Here is a 24,596-nt window from a genome sequence, read left to right as displayed (position 1 = left end):
TTTTAAAATAAGGCTGTAACCTAACAAAATTTGGAAAAGTCAAGGGGTCTAAATACTTCCCGAATGCACTGTATTCATTGAAGAGTGAAAGTTGTCTCTGCATGTTCCATAGCCTTTGAAATGTATATATCACATACACCTCAGTGTTGGAAGATATGCAATATTTCCACTGCAAAAGTTTTTCCACTACAAAAGTAGTGAAGACATCCAACCGATTAAATAACACATATGGAATCATATAGTAACCAAAAAGTTACAAACAAATCAAAATATAATAGCCACCGTTTGCCATGATGACAGTTTTGCACACTGGCATTCTCTCAACCAGCTTCATGAGGTAGTCACCTGGAATGCATTTCAATTAATACGTGAGCCTTCTTAAAAGTTAATTTGTGGAATTTATTTCCTTCTTAATGCGTTTGAGCCAATCAGTTGTGTTGTGACAAGGTAGGGGTGGTATACAGAAGATAGCCCTATTTGGTAAAAGACCAAGTCCATATTATGGCAAGAACAGCTCAAATAAGCAAAAAGAAACGACAGGCCATCATTACTTTAAGTCATGAAGGTCAGTCAATACGGAAAATTCCAAGAACTTTGAAAGTTACTTCAAGTGCAGTCACAAAAACCATTAAGCGCTATGATGAAACTGGCTCTCGTGAGGACCACCACAGGAATGGAAGACTCAGGGTTACCTCTGCTGCAAGGGATAAGTTCAGTAGAGTACTTGAACTCATCACAGAGCTCAAGTAACAGAAACATCTCAACATCAACTGTTCAGAGGGGACTGTGTGAATCAGGCCTTCAAGGTCGAATTGCTGCAAATTTACCACTACTAAAGGACACCAATAAGAAGAAGAGACTTGCTTCGGCCAAGAAACACGAGCAATGGACATTAGAGAGGTGGAAAATTTGTCCTTTGGTCTGGAGTCCAAATGAGAGATTTCTGGCTCCAACCGCTGTGTCTTTGTTACACGCGGTGTGGGTGAACGGATGATCTCTGCATGTGTATTTTATACTGTAAAGCATGGAGGAGGAGGTGTTATAGTGTGGGGGTGCTTTGCTGGTCACACTGTCTGTGATGTATTTAGAATTCAAGGCACAATTAACCACCATGGCTACCACAGTATTCTGCAGCGATACGTCATCCCATCTGGTTTGGTCTTAGTGGGACTATCATTTCTTTTTCAACAGGATAATGACCCAACACACCTCCAGGCAGTGTAAGGCCTATTTTACCAAAAAGGAGAGTGATGGAATGCTGCATCAGATGACCTGGGCTTCACAATCTCCCGGCCTGTCACGGGCGTCGTAAGGATTGGACCAAGGTGCAGCAGGAATGTGCATACTCATCTTCTTTATTTAATTAAAAGAAGGGAAAACAAAAGAAACACGTATACAAGACAACAAACGACACTAACAGTCCTATCAGGTGCATAGACACTAGACAGGAGACAACTACCCACAATTCCCATTACAAACACACCCCTATACATAGGACCTTCAATCAGAGGCAATGAGGAACAGCTGCCTCCAATTGAAGCCCAATCACAATAAACTAAACATAGAACTAACCAACTTAGATCTAACATAGAAATACACTAACCTAGCACATAACCCAAAAACCCCGGAACACTCTAAACAAATAACCCTCTACATAACACATAACCCAACAAACCCCGAAACACTCTAAACAAACACCCCCCTGCCACGTCCTGACCAAACTACAATAACAAATAACCCCTTACTGGTCAGGACGTGACAGTACCCCCCCCCCCCCCCCCCCCCCAAAGGTGCAGACCCCAGATGCACCTAAAACAACAAAACAAAACCTAATACTTTCTAAATACAAACAAAAAATAAATCCCCAACTAAAGGGAGGATAGGGAGGGTGTGCTACACCCCCCCCCCCCCTCCCCAACCCATCTATTATGGAGGTGGATCAGGCTCCGATCACATTCCCGCTGCACCTTGGTCCAATCCTTACGACGCCCGTGACAGAACTACCCACCACAAACGGACCAAGCAGCGGGGTAAGGACCAGCAGAGGAGCTATATGGACTATGGGGAATCATGGACATGGGAGGATATTCTGGACGGGGCTGGACCATGGCACCAGGCTGGTGAATACCGTCGCCCACCGGAGGAAATAGAGGCAGCCAAGGCGGAGCGACGACGTTATGAGGCATTATACGCGCCGAGGGGCAAGTACGAGAGGCACCCCCAATAAATGTTTTTGGGGGGGCACACGGGTAGTTTGGCTAGGCCAAGCAGTAGACCTGAGCCTAATTCCCGTGCTTATTATGGGGAGCAGCAGATCAGAGGAGCACCGTGCTATGCGGCAGTGCGCACGATCTCGCCCATGCGCACGCACAGTCCGGTGAGAGTGATTCCAGCCCCTCGCAAGTGCCGTGCTCGAGTGAGCACTCAGCCAGTAGGGGTTATGTGCTTCAGACCTCCAGTACGGATTCACTGCCCAGTGTATCCAGTTCCTGCTCCTCAAACTAGCCTTGAGGTGCGTGTCTCCAGTCTGATACCTCCAGTACCAGCCCCACGCACTAGGCTTCCAGTGCGTCAGCCCAGTCCAGTACGTCATGTTCCTGCTCCTCGCACTAGCCTTGGGGTGCGTGTCTCCAGTCTGATACCTCCAGTACCAGCCCCACGCACTAGGCTTCCAATGCATCAGCCCAGTCCAGTACGTCCTGTTCCTGCTCCTCGCACTAGCCTTGAGGTGCGTGTTTCCAGTCTGATACCTCAAGTACCAGCCCCACGCACTAGGCTTCCAGTGCGTCAGCCCAGTCCAGTACGTCATGTTCCTGCTCCTCGCACTAGCCTTGGGGTGCGTGTCTCCAGTCTGATACCTCCAGTACCAGCCCCACGCACCAGGCCTCCAGTGCGTCAGCCCAGTCCAGAGTGTCCGGCAACAGTGCCTCGTCCAGAGTGTCCGGCAACAGTTCCCCGTCCAGAGTGTCCGGCAACAGTGCCCCGTCTAGAGCTTCCGGTGACAGTGCCCCGTCTAGAGATGGCCCACAGTCCGGAGCCACCAGAGACGGCCCACAGTCTGGAACCGAGAGAGACGGCCTACAGTCCGGAACCGAGAGAGACGGCCTACAGTCCGGAACCGAGAGAGACGGCCCACAGTCCAGAACCGAGAGAGACGGCCTATAGTCCTGAGCTTTCAGCTGCGTTCTTCAGCCCTGAGTCTTCAGCTACGCTCTTCAGCCCTGAGTCTTCAGCTACGCTCTTCAGCCCTGAGTCTTCAGCTACGCTCTTCAGCCCTGAGCCTTCAGCTACGCTCTTCAGCCCTGAGCCTTCAGCTACGCTCATCAGCCCGAGGTCTCCAGCGACGCTCATCAGCCCGAGGTCTCCAGCGGCGCTCATCAGCCTGAGGTCTCCAGCGACACTCATCAGGCCGAGGTCTCCAGCGACGCTCATCAGAACGAGGCCGGAGCCTGAACACTCTAAACAAACACCCCTCTACATAACATATAACCCAACAAACCCCGAAACACTCTAAACAAACACCCCCCTGCCACGTCCTGACCAAACTACAATAACAAATAACCCCTTACTGGTCAGGACGTGACACGGCCTTAACCAAATTGAGATGGTTTGGGATGAGTCGGACCGCAGAGGGAAGGAAAAGCAGCCAACAAGTGTTCAGCATATGTGGGAACTCCTTCAAAACTGTTGGAAAAGCATTCCAGCTGCAGCTGGTTGAGAAAATGCCAAGAGTGTGCAAAGCTTTCATCAAGGGAAAGGGTGGCTATTTGAAGATTCTCAAATATAAAATATTTTCATGATTACTACATGAATACAACATGATTCTATGTGTTATTTCATAGTGTTGCTGTCTTCACTATTATTCTACAATGTATATAATAGTTGAAAAAAAATAAGAAAAACCCTTGAATGAGTATGTGTTCTAAAACTTTTGACCGGTTAAGGATTAAGTGGGTTAAGGGTTAAGTGCCTTGCTCGAGGGCACATCGACAGATGTTTCACCTAGTCAGCTAGGGGATTCGAACCAGCAACTTTTCGGGGACTGACTCAACGCTCTTTATCGCTAGGCTACCTGAGTGTGAAGACAAGGCATGCAGTGGCTCAGTTTTTCTCTGGAACATATATTATTACACCAACTGCTAACTAACTAATTCCACATTGGTTACATATGTACTTTGACACTATTGTAAAGGTGTACAGAGAACACGTAACAACTTTCACTGTTATCGCACCAACCTACCTGTTACTCCAGCATGTCACTACTAGAATGTCAATACGTTACATGGTTTTAGAGTCATCAACTGAATGTTTTCTGTTGTTAACCATTTCTAGAGGTGTCGTAGGAAGTATCAGCACAACGCCTTTCCACTCTAACCGATAATTCTGACATAATTAATTTGATCCAATTAAAAAATAACACATCTGACACCAGTGTTGTTTTGTGAGGAAGTATCAACAAGCAGAATATTAATAGTCTTGTTACATGAGGGAATGTCAATTTCATACCACCAGAAGAATGATGTTCCCTGCACTTAGTGCTGCAAACCACTTTTCCCCGAATGAGCAACAACAGTGTGTAAATTGGTTGATTTTCCAAGCTTTATCATTATTAGCGCTGTAACATGGGCATGGTGTGCCTTATTCCTTCCAGAACCGACCTGTTAGCTGAACATAGGATACTGACACATGAAATCCCTGTCTGGCTTGATATTGCCACTCTCTCCTGTATAATTTGATACTCCAGCATCAAATCCCAACTGGCTGCAATGAGTCCTGATTGTTGCAGTGCCTGGGTACTGTAATATCCCCTGATATCCCCTGCAACCGCCAACCTCAGCAGCCTTTGTTAATATTTAATAGGAAGGAGAGGCAGCTTACAAAAGAGATGGTATTACACAGTGAGAATTGGACTGTCTTCAACACACAGCCAGTGCACTCCGACTCTTCATTTTTCACACCATCATTAGAGGCAATCACCTGTAAATGCCCCCTCGTCATGTGGTTTTCACAAGGCCACAACAGGTGATGTAAGTCATTTATGACCAATGATTGCATAATAAAAATGGAGCATATTAATCAGTCTCATCTTAATAAGACCTGTCCCCAGTTTGCAGCTCTGAGTGAGGCAGCTCATTTAGTGGTTTAATTACTATGTAGTGCCATGGGGGTTCTGTCCATTCATTAGAGGACAATTAATCAAATTGGGAATTTGACTAGATTTCTGAATTATTGGTTGTGCACACACAGATGACACTCCCACCCTGCAAGATAGATACTTGGACAAATGGGATGTATCATTGAACAGATCATTCAGTGCCGGCCGGTGACATTTAAGATGAGGGAGGACGGTCATTTCTTTGTTATGAGAATGGCCTTATTTCTATTACAGCATATTGGATTACTATCATTTATTTTCCATTCACCCAGTTCAATTACCTCCCCTATATCTGTCACTTCCTCAGTTTCATTCCCGAGTCAGCATTGATGCTGTTATGTTCCTCCTATCCAGACGCTGTTCTTGTTTTGTTTCATGTGTATTTATTATTAAATCCACACCATGTACTTGCTTCTCGTCTCCCAGCGTCCGTCGTTACAGAACCGTTAAACTCGGTCATCAGTTGAACGGTGTTTCCTCCGCCACATTGGAGCGTCTGGCTTCCAGGTTAAACGTGCAGGTGTTAAGAAGCTTGGTTTGGCGGGTCAACCTTTCCAAGCCAAGTCTTCAAATCATATCCAAATAATCTCTACACACAGCCTACATCGTTGTCACCATATTAACGTCATAGTCAACATAGCTACTAGAATTAACGCGTTAGTTAACCCGCTACAATCATACAGTACAGTGTACAGTCAGAAAGAAGTTTAATAGTTACACCGGTGGGCCCCAGTGGGAATAAATGAATAGAACCAAAAGCTTACCTTGACTTGGAAGAGTTCCAGTGTTGGATAGCCATTGCCAGCTAGCTAACATAGCATCCCTCTCTGTTTGTGCCGGGTGTTTGAGTAGGCCAAACTAGCTATCTGCGTTCACTAGCTAAGTGAAAGTGAAAGTGAAAATAATACAACTAAATATAGCTCTCTCTCTCTCTTTCTCTTGCTTCTTTGAGTGTGCAACATGTCAGTTCATGCTGCAAGAACTCTGATTGAGGACATCCTCCGGAAGTTGTCATAATTACTGTATAAGTTTATAGAAGGAGTTGAGAACCATGAGCCTCCTAGGTTTTGTATTGAAGTCAATGTACCGTAATTTCCGGACTATAAGCCGCAACTTTTTTCCCAGGCTTTGAACCTCACGGCTTAAACAATGACGCGGCTAAAATATGGAATTTTCCCGCTTTCAATTTTTTTTTCTCCAAAAAAACACATTCTGTGACGTGCTCAGTTTTTTGGCGGCATGAAGCTTTCATTAGACCAATGAAATTGCCGAACGGGTTAAGGTCAAACAACTTTTTTGTTTACTGTTTAGATTAAATCGAGCGCTCTCAAACTTCCCATCATTCTGATTACGGTAGTCATTTTGTCACCCTCATCATGGCAAAGACACAGAGAAATCCATATGATGCAGCTTTCAAGTTGAAGGCGATTGATCTGGCTGTTAGAAAAGGAAATAGAGCTGCTGCACGGGAGCTTGGTCTTAATGAGTCGATGATAAGACGTTGGAAACAGCAGCGTTAGGAATTGACTCAGTGCAAAAAGACAACTAAAGCTTACTGCTAATATATATTTCTTTGTTACAAGCCGTGTTTCGTTAAAGCCTATTTATTTTTGTTACAAGCCTTGTTTCGTTAAAGCCTGTGTAAAGCTCATTTGTTTCAATGTACCGGTAGACACCTGCGGCTTATAGACATGTGCGGCTTATTTATGTTCAAAATAAAAAAAATGTTACAATTCAGTGGGTGCGGCTTATATTCAGGTAGTCCGGAAATTACGGTACCCAGAGGAGGACGGAAACTAGATGTACAACATGGTGCTATCCAACAGAGTGCTGTTGAGGCTACTGTAGACCTTCATTACAAAACAGTGTGTTTTAATCAATTATTTGGTGGCGTGAATATATTTAGTATTTAGTATCTAAAAAGGATACATATTTGTTTTTTGTGTATTTTACCCCCTTTTTCGATCTTGTCTCATTGCTGAAACTTCCCAACAGGCTCGGGAGGTGAAGGTTGAGTCATGCGTCCTCCGAAACATGACCCTCCAAACTGCATTTCTTGACATCAATGTGTCAGAGGAAACACCATTCACCTGACGACTGAGGTCAGCCTGCAGGCGCCCAGCCTGCCACAAGGAGTCGCTAGAGAGCGATGAGCACTGCGATGCAGTGCCTTAGACAGCTGCGCCACTCAGAAGGCCAAAGGATAACTTTTTTAATGTTTCACTGTTTTTCTTTTTATGAAATTCACTGATGAGTGATGGGTTCGGATTTTTCTAAACTTTTAATATTATTAATCATTAGTTATAATAGAAGTATGAGGGGTGCCATAGTCTAGGGTTTACACCATAAGTTAATGTTATCTGTAGAAGGAATGTATATGGTGGAGGCAATTAAGCTTGGAATGTGCTGAGTGCAGGGAAAACGATCACATGTTGGCAGGCACTGATAAGGGTGGGGAGCCGTGGTTTAGTGATGAAGGGGGCCGATGTCAGGTCAGGTCACGTTAAGGGAGAAGGAACAGTTTATTGCCCGTGTGACTTAATTTCCTGCCTAGAAACAGAGATGTAGTGTTTAGAGAGAAGGAGGAGATTCTACCCCAAATTGGAGTATATATACCACCACTATTGGAAATGTGTTTTTGTCTGTTCAGCTGTTTCATCCTTTGGGGTGAATAAACTTGGTTTAAGCTTTCATAGTGTCCGTCGAGTTCTTACTCTGATATTTAGAACCTAACAGGAGGATGGTCCTCCCCTTCCTCCTCTTAGGAGCCTCCACTGATATACATTCATAGAGGATTGTATACATTGTACAAACTGTGTTTGCGTGCGATCATGGGTGTATTCATTCTGCCGATTCTGTTGAAAAAAAGTGGTACCGTTGGTTGAGCATGGCACTTGCAACGCCAGGGTTGTGGGTTTGATTCTCACAGGGGACCAGTACGAACAAATATGAAAATGTATGCACTCACTACTGTAAGTCACTCTGGATAAGAGTGTCTGCAAATGAACGCTAATGTAAATGGAGTGTCATATTAACACGTGCAAAGCCTTTGAATTGATTTTGATGACAATCATCTCTGAGCACTGTAACTGGGGAGTTCTCTGAGCACTGTAACTGGGGAGTTCTCTGAGCACTGTAACTGGGGAGTTCTCTGAGCACTGTAACTGGGGAGTTCTCTGAGCACTGTAACTGGGGAGTTCTCTGAGCACTGTAACTGGGGAGTTCTCTGAGCACTGTAACTGGGGAGTTCTCTGAGCACTGTAACTGGGGAGTTCTCTGAGCACTGTAACTGGGGAGTTCTCTGAGCACTGTAACTGGGGAGTTCTCTGAGCACTGTAACTGGGGAGTTCTCTGATCATTTCTGAGCACTGTAATTGGGGTTTCACTGCTGTTTGAACTTGAATAGCTAGATAGCAGGATTGTCAACAGAGCTGAGAGGTTTCTTAAATCCATGGTGAAAGGTGTTTCCTGACAGCCCTTGTAGGGCAGGCTTTCCCAACTCCAGTCCTCCAGTACCCCCAACAGCACACATTTTAGTCTTAACCCCAGACAAACTCATCTGATTCAACTCATTAGGGCTTCCCTGAATTACACAATATGAATCAGGTATAGTTTTGTCCGGGGCTACAACACAAATGTGTGTTGTTGGGGGTACTGGCGTAATTAGGAAACACTGTCCTAGGAGATAACGATAGATTAGAGTTTGTGTGTGCACTGTTCCCTCTACATGAAGTGGCTGGTGGAGTGTAGAAGGTCACATTAAATCATGAAACAGATAGCTCTAAACTTTGTTTACCCTCCGACAAAACATTGGGTCATATATTTAACCAGAAGTGTTACCAGATTATGTCACATTCCATTTGATGTTCTATTTCATTACGATATTCCCCTCAGACAACATCCTATCATGGCGCCCCTCAGAGAAGCGACACGCACCAACACGCCCCAAACTCCCTCAATTACACAACGCTGACAGAGATGACAACAACTAAGCATAACAATTTGGAGGTTGGGAACACCAGGGGGAGCAGATTGGCCATTACCCTTGAAAGGGTATAAATAGAGGAGATAATAACTAGTTTTGTTTGGGACAGTACAAATGTGGTGAGATGGCTCCCCTGATGGAGCTGAAAGAGACACAAAGAGATGGTACAGGTGCAGATGGTCATTAAATGGACTGTAACAAGGAGAGATTGGATTTCGAGGAGAGATCATCGCTTAAGTCAGAGCAGAGCGCCTAATGATATATTAAAGCAGTCTGAAAATGATGGAAGGTTATTATGGACCTCATTAAAGATGGAGGAGCGCTTCTGTCGACGCGCCGACATGCCTTATCAAGTGCTGTTTATTTAAATTCCCTGTGATGAATTCGCCACATCTGGCAGAGGTTTTGGAAGAAGGATGGCACACGTGTATGTGTGTCCGCTGTTTTAAGCAGGGAGTCAACAACACCTGAGAACTTCCAAATTTTGCAAAAACATCAAGCTAACTACATAAGTCGATAATACAGTATGTCAGGGACCTAAAGCCAGGTGGTACCATCTCTTATGGTTTGAAACTTAACGCAGTTTTCTAACTAGAGAGGATGGGTGGGTGGATTAATTTCTTTGGCTCCCTCATCTCTATTCTGTTATTGTCCACATGAGTAAAACAGATAGTATTATTCTGTTTCTCTCTCTCTCTCTTCCTCCATCTCTATATACATGTTCTCTCCCCCCTCTCTTCCTCCATCTCTATATACATGTTCTCTCCCCCCTCTCTTCATCCATCTTTCTATACATGTTCTCTCTCCCTCCCTCTCTTCCTCCATCTCTATATACATGTTCTCTCTCCCCCTCTCTTCATCCATCTCTATATACATGTTCTCTCTCCCCCTCTCTTCATCCATCTCTCTATACATGTAATCTCTACCCCTCTCTTCCTCCATCTCTATATACCTGTTCTCTCTACCCCTCTCTTCCTCCATCTCTATATACCTGTTCTCTCTCCCCTCTCTTCTTCCATCTCTCTATACTTGTTCTCTCCCCCCTCTCTTCCTCCATCTCTATATACCTGTTCCCTCTCCCCCTCTCTCTTCTTCCATCTCTATATACCTGTTCTCTCCCACCTCTCTTCCACCATCTCCCTACACCTGTTCTCTCTCCCTCCCTTCCTTCTTCCATCTCTATATACCTGTTCTCTCCCCCTCTCTTCCTCCATCTCTCTATACATGTTCTCTCTCTCTCCCTCCCTTCCTTCTTCCATCTCTATATACCTATTCTCTCTACCCCTCTCTTCTTCCATCTCTCTATACTTGTTCTCTCCCCCCTCTCTTCTTCCATCTCTCTACACCTATTCTCTCTACCCCTCTCTTCTTCCATCTCTCTATACATGTAATCTCTACCCCTCTCTTCTTCCATCTCTATATACCTGTTCTCTCCCCCCTCTCTTCCTCCATCTCTCTACACCTGTTCTCTCTCCCTCCCTTCCTTCTTCCATATCTATATACCTGTTCTCTCCCCCCTCTCTTCCTCCATCTCTCTACACCTGTTCTCTCTCCCTCCCTTCCTTCTTCCATCTCTATATACCTGTTCTCTCCCCCCTCTCTTCCACCATCTCTCTACACCTGTTCTCTCTCCCTCCCTCCCTTCTTCCATCTCTACATACCTGTTCTCTCTGCCCCCTCTCTTCCTCCATCTCTCTACACCTGTTCTCTCTACCCCTCTCTTCTTCCATCTCTCTACACCTGTTCTCTCTACCCCTCTCTTCTTCCATCTCTCTACGTCTGTTCTCTCTCCCTCCCTTCCTTCTTCCATCTCCCTACACCTGTTCTCTCTCCCCCCTCTTCCTCCATCTCTCTATACATGTTCTCTCTCCCTCCATCTCTATATATCTGTTCTCTCCCCCCTCTCTTCCACCATCTCCCTACACCTGTTCTCTCTCCCTCCCTTCCTTCTTCCATCTCTCTACACCTGTTCTCTCTACCCCTCTCTTCTTCCATCTCTCTACACCTGTTCTCTCTCCCTCCCTTCCTTCTTCCATCTCTATATACCTGTTCTCTCCCCCCTCTCTTCTTCCATCTCTCTATACATGTTCTCTCTCTCTCTCTCTCTCTCTCCCTCCCTTCCTTCTTCCATCTCTCTATACGTGTTCTCTCCCCCTCGCTTCTTCCGTCTCTAAATACCTGTTCTCTCCCCCCTCTCTTCCACCATCTCTCTACACCTATTCTCTCTCCCTCCTTTCCTTCTTCCATCTCTAAATACCTGTTCTCTCCCCCCTCTCTTCCACCATCTCTCTACACCTGTTCTCTCTCCCTCCTTTCCTTCTTCCATCTCTATATACCTGTTCTCTCTACCCCTCTCTTCTTCCATCTCTCTATACCTGTTCTCTCCCCCCTCTTTTCTTCCATCTCTCTATACCTGTTCTCTCCCCCCTCTTTTCTTCCATCTCTATATACCTGTTCTCTCTACCCCTCTCTTCTTCCATCTCTCTACACCTATTCTCTCTACCCCTCTCTTCTTCCATCTCTATATACCTGTTCTCTCCCCCCTCTTTTCTTCCATCTCTATATACCTGTTTTCTCCCCCCTCTCTTCCACCATCTCTCTACACCTGTTCTCTCTCCCTCCCTCCCTTCTTCCATCTCTACATACCTGTTCTCTCTGCCCCCTCTCTTCTTCCATCTCCCTACACCTGTTCTCTCTCCCTCCCTTCCTTCTTCCATCTCTCTATACCTGTTTTCTCCCCCCTCTCCTCCACCATCTCCCTACACCTGTTCTCTCTCTCTCCCTCCCTTCCTTCTTCCATCTCTATATACCTATTCTCTCTACCCCTCTCTTCTTCCATCTCTCTACACCTGTTCTCTCTCCCTCCCTTCCTTCTTCCATCTCTATATACCTGTTCTCTTTGCCATGACCCTGCACTCTCTATCCCTGTCTCTTTTTCTTTCCTCTCTCCTCCTCAACTCTCTCTTCTCTCTCCTTCACCTTTTTACATTCTCATCTTCTCTTCTCTTTCATTTGCTATCCCCCTCTACTTACCCTCTCATTCTCACCTTCCCTTCTCTCTCTCTCTCTCGCTCTCTCTCTCTCTCCCTCTCTATTTCTCTCTCTCATATTCACTCTCCTTTGCTCTCTCTATGTCTCTCTATCTCGCTCTACTCAACACTTTCACATCTCCACCTCTTCACTTCTTTCTCTCTCTCGCCCCAACATGTCTCCACCCCTCCATTCCTCTCTCTCCCACCCTTTCCTCACTCATATATCTCTTCTCATTGCCTCTTATGCAAGCCCTCCACTTCTCTCTCTCCAACCCTCTCTCCATCACTCTACCTTCCCCCCTCTATTTTCCTCCACCGTTCCCCCTCTACGCCTACACTCCCCTTCTCTTTCATCCCCTCCCTCTATTTATCCTCTTCTCTCACTCCTTTCCCCTCCCCTGTCCACTCCATTCCACTTCTTTCTCTCCTTCACCCCCCCTCTCTCTATCCTCTTCTTCCTCTCCCCACAGGTGGCGTGTGCATTGCCCAGTCTCTGAAGATCCCCAGGGAGCCGATGCCGGGGGAGTTTGACAAGCTCATCCTGCGACTGCTAGAGACCTCCAACGCCCGAGCCGTCATCATGTTTGCCAATGAGGACGACATTCGGTGAGTGTCTCTGTCTCTCTCACACAAACACACCCACTCGCACACACACACACACACCCACTCGCACACACACACACAAACACATACACACACGTTCTCCTTTAGTCAGTACACTCTAGGCACCATCGAGTCAAGTACAGAGGGTTTATCCTCCATCAGTTAATCCACAAACTCCTCACTGTGGATTGAGATAACAATGATTCGATTAACTCCAGGACACTTGGTAAAAGGGCCTTGTCTATGTGGTGCAGTGCCTTGCATTGCTGTTCCTTTCAGCGCATAGGACTCAGAGGTTATCTCGACTTTATCTGATTAAGATTGAATTAGCCAGTGATGGTAATCTGCACAGTTGAATATTAGAACTGGAATGAAAGCATTTTCCCCGTACCTCTCACCTGAACACCTGCAACCCGAGGGAGGGAAACAACTCAATCCCCCATGCACCAGAGGGTAATAAGTAAACTCACTTTCCCAAAATCCTGAGGACTAGCTAGAACCACGCAGCTTTCCTAGTTTTGTTATATTTGGCCGGATCTCCCTGAGGTGGAACTCAAGAGGAGTTGAGAACTTTGGGAGAGGGTGACTTTGCAGGAATCAAAACTTTAATATGGCTTTGTTTCACATTTACCTATTTCTTTAAATAGTAATATGGAAGCCATCAGGCTTGCAAGCTTAGATAGATCATTGGAGATATTGGAAATGTATCTCAGATTGGATGATGCTGCAGTTGGGGTCAAATCCATACAGTAAGTGAATTCGAAATTCACTGAATCGAAATGTAACAACTTTCTTTTTCTTTTTCACACAGCCGTATCCTGGACGCGGCCAAACGCAACAACCAGACGGGTCACTTCCTGTGGGTGGGCTCAGACAGCTGGGGCTCCAAGATCTCCCCTGTGGTCCAGCAGGAGAGAGTGGCAGAGGGGGCCGTCACCATCCTCCCAAAGAGAGCCTCCATAGACGGTGAGAGATCAGGGGAGACTGAGCCTCGCTGACCGTGCCCAGCAAACAATGGGACATAATGGATGTGTTTCTAGCACTGTGAGATGTACAACCATGATGTGTTATGAAGTGTGGCTTTAACCTGAAGGTGAAATACGTTTATATTGTCCTTATCCCAGCCTTCGACCGTTACTTCCGGAGCCGTTCCCTCTCCAACAACAGGAGGAACGTGTGGTTCGCTGAATTCTGGGAAGAAAACTTTGTGTGCAAGTTAGGGATGCATGGCAAGCGACCTGGGAGCCCCAAGAAATGCACAGGTACAGCATGTTCTATCTTATGTACTGGGACTGTGGGTGTTTGGGGGGAGGAGGGCATAACTAGAAAAGTGTTCACTGAAAATACTTGTTCAACTGTGGTAACGGAAACAACCCTAACCTTGGCTGCCATTTCCACACAAGTGGGAATGTCATTGTCTGGGGACGAGGTACACAAGAGGACATGCCCTCAGGCAGCCAGAGAGTCTGCTGCTGTGGAGTATCTGCATCCTTATTCTCCACAGACCCTAACCCTGCTAGTGTGGATTACCTCGCCCCCCCCCCAGCCAATCAATGCCATGCTTTTGATAGGCAAGAGGTGATGGATGTTGGTGGGAGGTGGAGGGAGTGTTGTGCTGTTGTGAATTCTGCAGTTGCTGATTCTGTTACGTGCGTACAGTATGGATTATTAAGGTTAATGGTCCTATGACCTATTACAATTTACTTTGATTATCTCAGCCCCCCTGCACCAAGTCTAGGCTGACTCATACCTCCAGTTATAGCAATGTCATTTCATCCCACTGGAACGCCACATTCAGTATCTAGGGGAATATGTGGGGAAAGGGTGTGCTGTAGTTTGAAATGGGAAACCGTATGTGTCACTCTTCTGATGTAAGTGCCTGAAGCAGAAACAACCATATTACAGACATGCTGTATGACAGAAGATGTGGATGTCATGTGTTTGTGTTGAAGACATCTGGAGACAAAGGATCCACACGCTCTGTGTGTGTGTGTGTGTGTGTGTGTGTGTGTGTGTGTGTGTGTGTGTGTGTGTGTGTGTGTGTGTGTGTGTGTGTGCGCACGCGTGTGTGTAGGAAGACTTTATGTACGTTGTGTTGAATGCATGATCATTTGTAATAATAACATTTTCAGTCATAAAACGCTGTTCATGCGCCTGTGCAATTGTTTTTTAGTAAGTGTGTGCATTTGGTTTTGTATGTTGGATGTGAGTGTATTAATGCAGCCTTTGAGATTTTTCTCGCCCCAAAAACTCTGTTTGTGTCGGGGGGTATGCTGAGACAGACGGCTGTCCCTAGCCCGTATCCCAGACAACGCTTATTGTTCTGACACGGTGACTTGAAGTAATGAGAATAATTATGGTGCTGTCGTCTCCGTGCGTCGCTCCTTTGTCTCATCCCTACCTATCTTTCTCTCTCTCCCTCCTTCTCTCCCTCTCTCTCTCCGTCTCTCCCTCTCTCTCTCCTTCTCTCTCCCCCCTCCCTCCCTCCCCCTCTCTCTCTCTCCCTCCCTCTCTCTCTCTCTCTCTCTCCGTCTCTCCCTCTCTCTCTCCTTCTCTCTCCCCCCTCCCTCCCTCCCCCTCTCTCTCTCTCTCCCTCCCTCTCTCTCTCTCTCTCCCTCCCTCTTTCCCTCTCCCCTCCCTCTCTCCCTCTCCCTCTCTCACTCTCCCTCCCTCCCTCCCTCCCTCTCTCTCTCTCGCTCTCTCTCTCTACTCTTTATCTGCAGTAGGATGCACACAACGCTCCAGTGCCGATAGATTCAACAACACACAGCCAGATTGACTGATTATTATCTGATTTTTTAAAGGGGAGGCATCAAATCATGACAGCGTGACAAAAAACGCAGCACATTCTGTCACCTAACAAAGCAGATACGTAGTGATCCAGCGAAAGCATCACACACTAACTTTGGTGTGGAGGGAAATTATAAAAAGTCGTCGCACTTAAGCCGACTGAGGGAGACAGCCAGATCAGCCCGAGGGTTGTTCCAAAGTGAATTCCACATCACATAGCTTAGCACGTACAGCGCTTGTCTGCTCAGAGCTGCATTGTGCTGACTACAATGTCCCCACTGTGTGGGGGCGAAAAAATGTAATCCTTGATGATTTTGAGGAGTTTTCTGGAGCACAGGCACTTTGGGACAAATCCTTTGGAACATGTCAGACACACCAAACAGGATTTGGGAAATGCAAGGTGAGAGTAGCCAGGCAGCAGCAGGGCCGAGAAGAAGAACAAAAAAACAACCATCTCAGCTTTCCAAAAATATCCCCTGTATCGTACAGTATCCCCCTCCATTATGAAGCTCATGTCATTTTGCCTGAGCAAGGTAGACGGTCTGAAAGCCGTTTACCCCTGTCAGAAGCACTCCAGGCTTTTTTGCTCTATTCTTTCCCATGTGCGAGAGTGAGGGTAGCAGCTTCAATTGATTTTATTAGCAACTGGTGATTGAGTTTTGGTGAGGAGAGGAGCTGCATCTTTGATCTGGAGCAGAGTAATCATACAACAAGACAAACGGCTGAATCAGCACTACCTCTGGTCATCGTCCACCTGTGTGTGTGTATGTACTTCTTTTTTGGTTTATGGCCATTGCAATATCACACAATACCCCATCCCTCTTTTAAACCTACAAAGAAAAGAAGTGCTGACATACTAGAGAATGCATGTCATGTTCATGTGATTAAAACCAGGTGTTTGTGGACATATACAGGGTCTATAGAGAGTCTACCCTTAGATTTCTTCACATTTTATTGTGTTACAAAATGGGATTCAAATGGATTTAATTATCATTGTTTGTCAATGATTTTCACAAAATACTCTGTAATGGTAGATATTTAGAATTTTTTTAGATGAATGAAAAATAAAACAGTAATATTCCTTGATTAGATAAGCATTCAACTCCCTGAGTAAATACATGTTAGAAACACCTTTGGCAGCGATAACAGCTGTGAGTCTTCTTGAGTAAGTCTCTAAGAGTTTTGCACACCTGGATTGTGCATTATTCTTTTCAAGGTGGGGACGGAGTGACGCAGCTGTCTAAGGCACTGCATTGCAGTGCTAGCGGCATCACTGCAGACCCGGGTTCGATCCTGGGCTGTATCACAACTGGCCGTGATCGGGAGCACCATAGGGCGGTGCACAATTGGCCCAGCGTCGTCCGGGTTTGGGGAGGGTGTGGCTGGGGTAGGCCATCATTGTAAATAAGGATTTGTTCTTAACTGACTTGCCTAGTTAAATAAAGGTGAAATAAAAAATAATATAAAAAAAAGGTGTTGGGGATCATGGATAGACAGACATTTTCAGGTCTTGGAATAGATTTTCAGGCAGATTTAAGTCAAAACTGTAACTTGGCCACTCAGGAACATTCACTGTCTTCTGGGTAAGCAACTCCAGTGTACATTTGTCTTTGTGTTGTCGGTTATTGTGCTGCTGAAAGATGAATTCCACTCTCAGTATCAGGTGTTTTTCTTGCCTTTGCTTAGCTACATCCCTTTTCTTTTCATCCTGAAAAACTCCCCAGTCTTTGCCGATGTCAAGCATACCGATACCATGATGCAGCCACCACCCTGCTTGAAAATAAGGAGGCAGTTACTCAGTGATGTGTTGTGTTGGATTTGTGTCGTAAGTATGTGTAAGTATGTGTAATGGCTCCGACAGAGAGGGCTGCTGTGCTTCTAACTCTTAGGAAACGTTGCAGTATTTTTTTTAATGTATTATTTCTTATATTATTAGCCCAGAATTGTTTATTATTTTCAATTATTTTTTACAAGCATTTTGCTACAGCCGCAATAACATCTGCTAAACACTGTACAGAATATGACCAATAAAATGTTATTTTATTATTTATGTTTGTTGGATTGTCTATGTAATACAAGAAAATGTTAGTATGCGTGTGTGCAGACCTGTGTGTCACCACATACTACATACAGTCGGAGCAGACAGGAAACAGTGAAATATAAGCACCAGTTCTCTCAGGCATAAACATCAGATATCCTGTGAAATGTCAATGATGTTTAATTTAGCATTGCGTTACTGCTTTGCTCTCTTTTGTCATTAAATCCTATGTGAGGCTTAAAGCCAAATTGTGTCTGCAGTGGTCGTACAGCATTTACTGCGACGCGGCCTCCACAGAAGTCAGAGCATTCATACTTCTTGCGCTGCGCAGAGCAGAACAGAGCTGTTATGAAGGAAGTTGTCAAGGAAGTGAGTTTGTGTTTATACAGGACCTCCCACCTCCACCTACCGTCAACCAATCGTGTCATTGTGGAGCTCTACAGAGCCCTCCGCATTGTTGCAAAATTTGGGAGTTGATTTGGCCTCCGCAAGCCTCCGGAGGCTCCGCAATTGCATCCCACCCTCTGTATGGAGCTTCCGGACTGCAATGCCGGATCAAGCATAAATGAGCTTCAAAGTTTAACCATACTGTAGTGTAAAGTGCCATTACACAACCACAGATGTACCTACTTGCTTCTTATGCAGTTAACCATGGAGTGTTTTCCCTACACTATTATGTTGGGCCACCCGCCTAGCCGCCACCCACTTCCAGCCAACTTCTATTGGCCACCGGGAAACGCCAGAGAAACAGATACCCTGGGGCAGAATGTGCAGTCACGAACACACACTTAATAGCACTTGTGTAACAGCTGTATAGTTTCTCCTGCCTCGAGGCAACAAATACAGAACAGAAGCCATAGAAGTCCCTGTAAAAGAGCTGTTCTCCAGTGGGAAATGAGAAGAGTCACAACAAAGGACTTTCGGAATCAACACACACTTATGCTCTAAAAGGTGGTATACAATCCGCTGCAATGTGATATAATGCAGAACTAATGGGTCACTTCAGGCAAAAATAAGTTGTTTTGTTCCGTGAAAGTGTGTGTGTGTGTGTGTGTGTGTGTGTGTGTGTGTGCTGTCAAGTAGGTCAGGTATGTTAAGTGCACTGTTAGATGGTAATTGCTGTTGCTCATAATTTAGTACCTCTTTTACTCAGTTTGACAGTATCTTGCAGTGATGATGACATTGAATACTCTGTGGGCACTTATCTTTTGTAGTGGAGGAGAGGGAATCAAAAATGAATTCGCATCGAGTGCATTCGGAAAGTATTCAGACCCCTTTTCCCACATTTAGTTACAGCCTTCTTCTAAAATGTATTAAATAAAAAAAAATCCTCATCAATCTACACACAATACCCCATAATGACAAAGCGAAAACAGTTTTTTTGTCACGGTCGTCGTAATAGATGGACCAAGGCGCAGCGGGTACGTGAATGCTCATTTTTATAAATCCAAAACAAACACGAAAAACGATAAACAGACGACAAAACAGTCTTGTAGGCAACACACAGCAATACAAGAAACAATCTCCCACAAACCCCAAAACAAACATACTCCTAATTATAGGACCTTCAATCAGAGGCAATGGCAGACAGCTGCCTCCAACTGAAGGCCCCAACACCAATTAGCAAAACATAGAAATACAAACGACTAGACAGAACATAGAAATAAACTAACATAGAACAATAACCAAAAACCCCGGAATACATAAATCTAACACCCCTCTACATACACAACCACCCCGAACCATATAAAACAAATACCCCTGCCACGTCCTGACCAAACTCAAATAACAAATAACCCCTTTACTGGTCAGGATGTGACATTTTTAGAAATGTTAGTCAATGTGTTAAAAAGAAAAAACAGAAATCAATTATTTACATAAGTATTCAGACACTTTTTCTGAAACTCAAAATTGAACAGGTGCTTCCTGTTTCCATTGATGATCCTTGATATGTTTCTACAACTTGTTTGGAGTCCACCTGTGGTAAATTCAATTGATTGGACATGATTTGGAAAGGCAAACACCTGTCTATATAAGGTCCCACAGTTTTTCAGTGCATGTCCGAACAAAAACCAAGCCATGAGGTCGAAGGAATTGTCTGTAGAGCTCCGAGACAGAACTGTGTCGAAGCACAGATCTGGGGAAGGGTACCAAAAATTGTCTGCAGCATTGAAGGTCCCCAAGAACACAGTGGCCTCCATCATTCTTAAATGGAAGAAGATTGGAACCACCAAGACTCTTCCTAGAGCTGGCCGCCGGGCCAAACTGAGCAATCGGGGTAGAAGGGCCTTGGTCAGGGAAGCGACCAAGAATCCGATGGTCAATCTCTGACAGAGCTCCAGAGTTCATCTGTGGGGATGGACGAACATTCCAGAAGGACAACCATCTCTGAATCACTCCACCAATCAGGCCTTTATGGTTGAGTGGCCAGACGGATGTTTTTCAATGGCACGGAGGGAAAGATAAACAGAGCAAAGATCCTTGAATACCTCATACTGGGGTGAAGTTTCACCTTCCAACAGACAACGACCCTAAGCACACAGCCAAGACAACGCAGGAGTGGCTTCGGGACAAGTCTCTAAATGTCTTTGAGTGGCCCAGCCAGAGCCTGGACTTGAACCCAATCAAACATCTATGGAGAGACCTGATAATACCTGTGAAGCGACGCTCCCCATCCAACTTGACAGAGCTTGAGAGGATCTGCAGAGAAGAATTGGAGAAACTCCACAAATACAGGTGTGCCAAGCTTGTAACGTCATACCCAAGAAGACTCGAGGCTGCAATCGCTGCCAAAGGTGCTTCAACAAAGTACTGACTAAAGGGTCTGAATCCTTATGTAAATGTAATATTGTATAGGGTTATTGTCTGTAGATTGATGAGGGGGGGGAATTATTTAATCAATTTTAGAATAAGGTTGTAAAGTAACAATGGTCTATAAATCACAGTAAGTTAGGGGTAAATGCCCCATTTGGTCTATACATCACAGTAAGTTAGGGGTAAACACCCCATTTGGTCTATGAATCACAGTAAGTTAGGGGTAAATACTCCATTTGGTCTATGAATCACAGTAAGTTAGGGGTAAACACCCCATTTGGTCTATAAATCACAGTAAGTTAGGGGTGACCACCCCATTTGGTCTATAAATCACAGTAAGTTAGGGGTAAACACCCCATTTGGTCTATGAATCACAGTAAGTTAGGGGTAAACACCCCATTTGGTCTATAAATCACAGTAAGTTAGGCGTAAACACCCCATTTGGTCTATAAATCACAGTAAGTTAGGGGTGACCACCCCATTTGGTCTATAAATCACAGTAAGTTAGGGGTAAACACCCCATTTGGTCTATAAATCACAGTAAGTTAGGGGTAAACACCCCATTTGGTCTATAAATCACAGCAAGTTAGGGATGACCACCCCATTTGGTCTATAAATCACAGTAAGTTAGGGGTAAACACCCCATTTGGTCTATAAATCACAGCAAGTTAGGGGTAAACCTTTTAGGTCCTATTGATTTCCTTTTCTTTTGGCCTTTTTACACTGCACTACTTTGATGACACAAATTAGGTCCAGGAAAGATACTTGTGTAGTGTAAAGAGACAGATCTAGATGCAAATCTCTCTTTAACTACCTCCAGAGTGGTATAGTGTAAAGACAATTGCTCTCCCACACCACATGTCCCTGCAAGAATTACCTTAATACCAGTAGACAGAATTTTTGCTCTGTTAGCCAAATTGTAAATGAAATGCTTTTCAAGTATCCACACATTTGTCAATCATTGCATTAATCAAGTGTGTGGAATATGCTATGTGGAATATGGTTTAGATGAGAAGCTTTTATTAGTTATTTATAGTCTATTCAATATAGTATTTATGGTGGGGGAAAGTGGGGTATATTGAGCCCTTTTTTACATTCATCACCAGTACGTCAAGGGAAGTATAGTATTCTTTCTAACAAAGATATATACATATATTTCAGGATGTTGTGTATCTCTGGACAACATAACCGTTTTAAAAACATAACTTGGCACAAATGACCTCGGGTTTGGGGTAAGTTGAGCGTAGGGACAGGGTAAGGTGAGCAGCCTTGGGGTAAGTGGGTGATGGTGTCCTGTGACAGTGGGTGATGGTGCCTCAAGGTCAAAGTTTAATTCATGTAATGGGGGTGTGGTATATTGTATATCTTAAATGTATGCCTACATTCAGATATAGATCTCTATGCTCAATATCACTCACATGCTGACTACACCGGCCACGCGCGAGCATCCCTGTGCGCCACTGCACGCATGTTGATTTTGTCCATCCACAGTAGACGCAGGATAAAATATCAAAACTAACTGTGAACCAACTATATTAATTTGGGGGCAAGGTCGAAACACACATGAAACATTCATGGACATTTAGATATCTTGCTGTTGCTAGCTAATTTGACCTGGGATATTAATATTGGGTTGTTATTTTACCTGAAATGCATATGGTCCCTTTTTTTATTTTGACCTGGAATCATACAAAATTGTGGATTTCTCTCCTCCGACCATTAACACTAGAAAAGCTGGGCATCGAGTAATGCAGTTCTGAACCAATGCATTCTAGTAGTCCAATAAATACATATGCTATTGCAAAAATAATCCTTTTGTTGTGTTTCTGAAGATCTTAGGTAATATTAGAATACGAAAAAAAGCATTTTCATTTGTTTATGTTACTGTAGGCTTTTGATTGTAAAAATAAAAAACCACATAACACCACAATTCAAGTGTCATACACCATCACAAAGAAATGTATTATTATTTTAAAGCAGGTCTTAAGAAATAAATTGTATTTCAAAAGAACAGAATAGCATATTTAAAGTGTTATTATGTTACTAGTCTGTGCTTGGTAGCCTTTGCAATGCGTACTCACACAACGTGGCCAGTCTGGTTTGGGTGTTACCCTTCTATTTCTTGACCAGTTGTCTGGGACAGGGATGTTGTTTCACTGTGCCAGTTCGTGGAAATTTCTCTACAGGCTACTAAGCCCAAGAAACTAGTCTGCGAGATTCTTGAAATGTTTGTCAAGCTCAGACTCCATGTCATCAGATAAAACCTTGTGTGCCTCTCCCATAGCCTCCCATAGCCTCCCATAGCCTCCCATAGCCTCCCATAGCCTCCCATAGGCTTTAGCACAGGTACATGTTCCTGTTCTTTTTTGTCACTGTACCTCTTCAGTGTCATTCAGTCTAGTTTTTCATCCCTTGCTGTTGCTCGAATAGACTTCTTCCCTTCTATCACTTCCTTGGCTACTCAAGAACATATTTTACTCATGTAAATCCATGTTGAGAGAGATAGAGAGAGAGAGAGAGAGAGAGAGAGAATGGATCACTTGAGGAAAAATTAGAACAGGCTTTATGGCTCTATGGGGGTGGTCTTGAAGGGCCACAGTCATTAATTGTAATTAATTAAGATAATTAAATATTTTAGACACAACGACCCGAGGTCAGAGGGCACAGTGTCTGCATTCCATCATGCCATTTGTTCGCCCGAGGTGATACTGTCAGTGTGACTCTGTTGAGCTGTAGACATGTTTACAGTCTGTACCTCTAAGCACCTAATTTCCCACCAGATAAGTGCGTCCCTTTTTTAAAGCAATCCAATAACTTAATTATACCCTCCTACCACCCACCCAAGCAAATGAAAGTGAATGAGCAAATCAATGCAATTACTGAAGATAGTCGTTTTCCTCCTCCCCAACTTTGTCCCTACTGTGAATGTCAGAATCTTTTCCCCTGGCTAGTAATGAGCACGTAGTCAAAATAAACAATGAAATATTGCCATAAATAGAGGTAGGCTTACTATTTACAGTAACAGGTGTCCAACACGATTGTCATGACAACAATGCCATGGAGTATTTTACCTTGTTTTCGGCCACAGCTGTATCACATCTTTCAGTTTCACTTTCCCTATTATGCAACAGACACATTTGAGCTTTCAATGTTCAAGGCACAACCACTTCTTAATTTCCCCCAAAAGTACGAGTTACTTTTTGCAGTATACTTACACACTCTCATTTTGTATTTTAACCAATAGGAGTAAGAATAGAAAACTAACCATGAACAAGACTGGTACGAGGTTCAACCTACAGTACGGAGCTGAATCAGTGCAGACTGCCTTAAGACAAAGAGAGCAGGCTGATGTCAATTCGACTTAGATTATAAATATTTGATTACAGACTTCTGCTTTCTTGCACTTTACCTCAGCTGAGCAAAGTAACCCATTTGTCTCCTCTTTTCAAAACGGTTGCTACTGTTCAATTCCCCTTCAAAGATTCAAAGGTACATAATACTTTACAAATTCCCTGAAAGAGGTTTGGAGTCACATGAAAGCTTAATCTTGGCATCCGTTTCATCCTGCCCATTTGATGAGACATCTTTTGCACTCTCATGTGCTTGATTCCAAACATATCCCGATCAAACGCGATCTTGACAAAACTCTTCCCTCTCTAATGCCCTGGCTTCTTGATTTGAAAGCAGACTGGAAGTCAGGGGAGGAGTCGCCATCGTTTGGGGGCTGGAGATGGAGGGTAAGAGCACAGCACTTTTTGGAAAGGACACTTTTTTGTTCAGGGTTTTCTTCAAAGTCTTAAATGGCTGTGTTATCTTCTTCCAAACATCTTCCCAAGGTTGCCATTAGTATCAAAGGCCCGCTTTGACATTCTCCTTTGAAAGTGATGGCGAAGCAGGAGCAAAATAGTTTATAATAGTGAAGAGCGTAGGAGCTGTAGTGATGTTTAGAGGTTCTGCCACATGTCAATATCTTAGAGGAGATAGTCCTGGTCGGCCTGCCTTATACTGGATATTAACAGTCTACATTCGGTGGATTGGACAGAATGATAGGGATTTTAAGGCTTTGGAATGGATACCCTTGCATTGACATGTTTTAAAGGTCTTGTATAGGCTCTCAGTAAAGTAAGACGGTCAGTTGTAGGAAATGGATCGTCTGCAGTGGACATCTCTGATCTAGCC

At 44.4% G+C, this 24,596-nt stretch overlaps 1 protein-coding gene across 1 annotated transcript in view; it reads left to right on the top strand.

Moving 5' to 3' along the window:
* The window catches only part of grm8b (glutamate receptor, metabotropic 8b), a 240,733-nt gene that overhangs the window by 151,706 nt on the left and 64,431 nt on the right, over positions 1–24,596 (top strand). Inside the window, exons 4-6 of the mRNA XM_014170001.2 lie at positions 12,643–12,778; positions 13,587–13,741; positions 13,900–14,037. Coding sequence (XP_014025476.1) covers positions 12,643–12,778; positions 13,587–13,741; positions 13,900–14,037 — 429 coding nt within the window. The remainder of the gene's footprint in view (positions 1–12,642; positions 12,779–13,586; positions 13,742–13,899; positions 14,038–24,596) is intronic.

The sequence above is a fragment of the Salmo salar genome, chromosome 23 (assembly GCF_965601325.2).
Source record: "Salmo salar chromosome 23, fSalSal1, whole genome shotgun sequence".
Classification (NCBI taxonomy): Eukaryota; Metazoa; Chordata; class Actinopteri; order Salmoniformes; family Salmonidae; genus Salmo; species Salmo salar.
The sequence above is the reverse complement of the archived record's forward strand: the minus strand, read 5'-3'. Positions and strand labels throughout refer to the sequence as shown.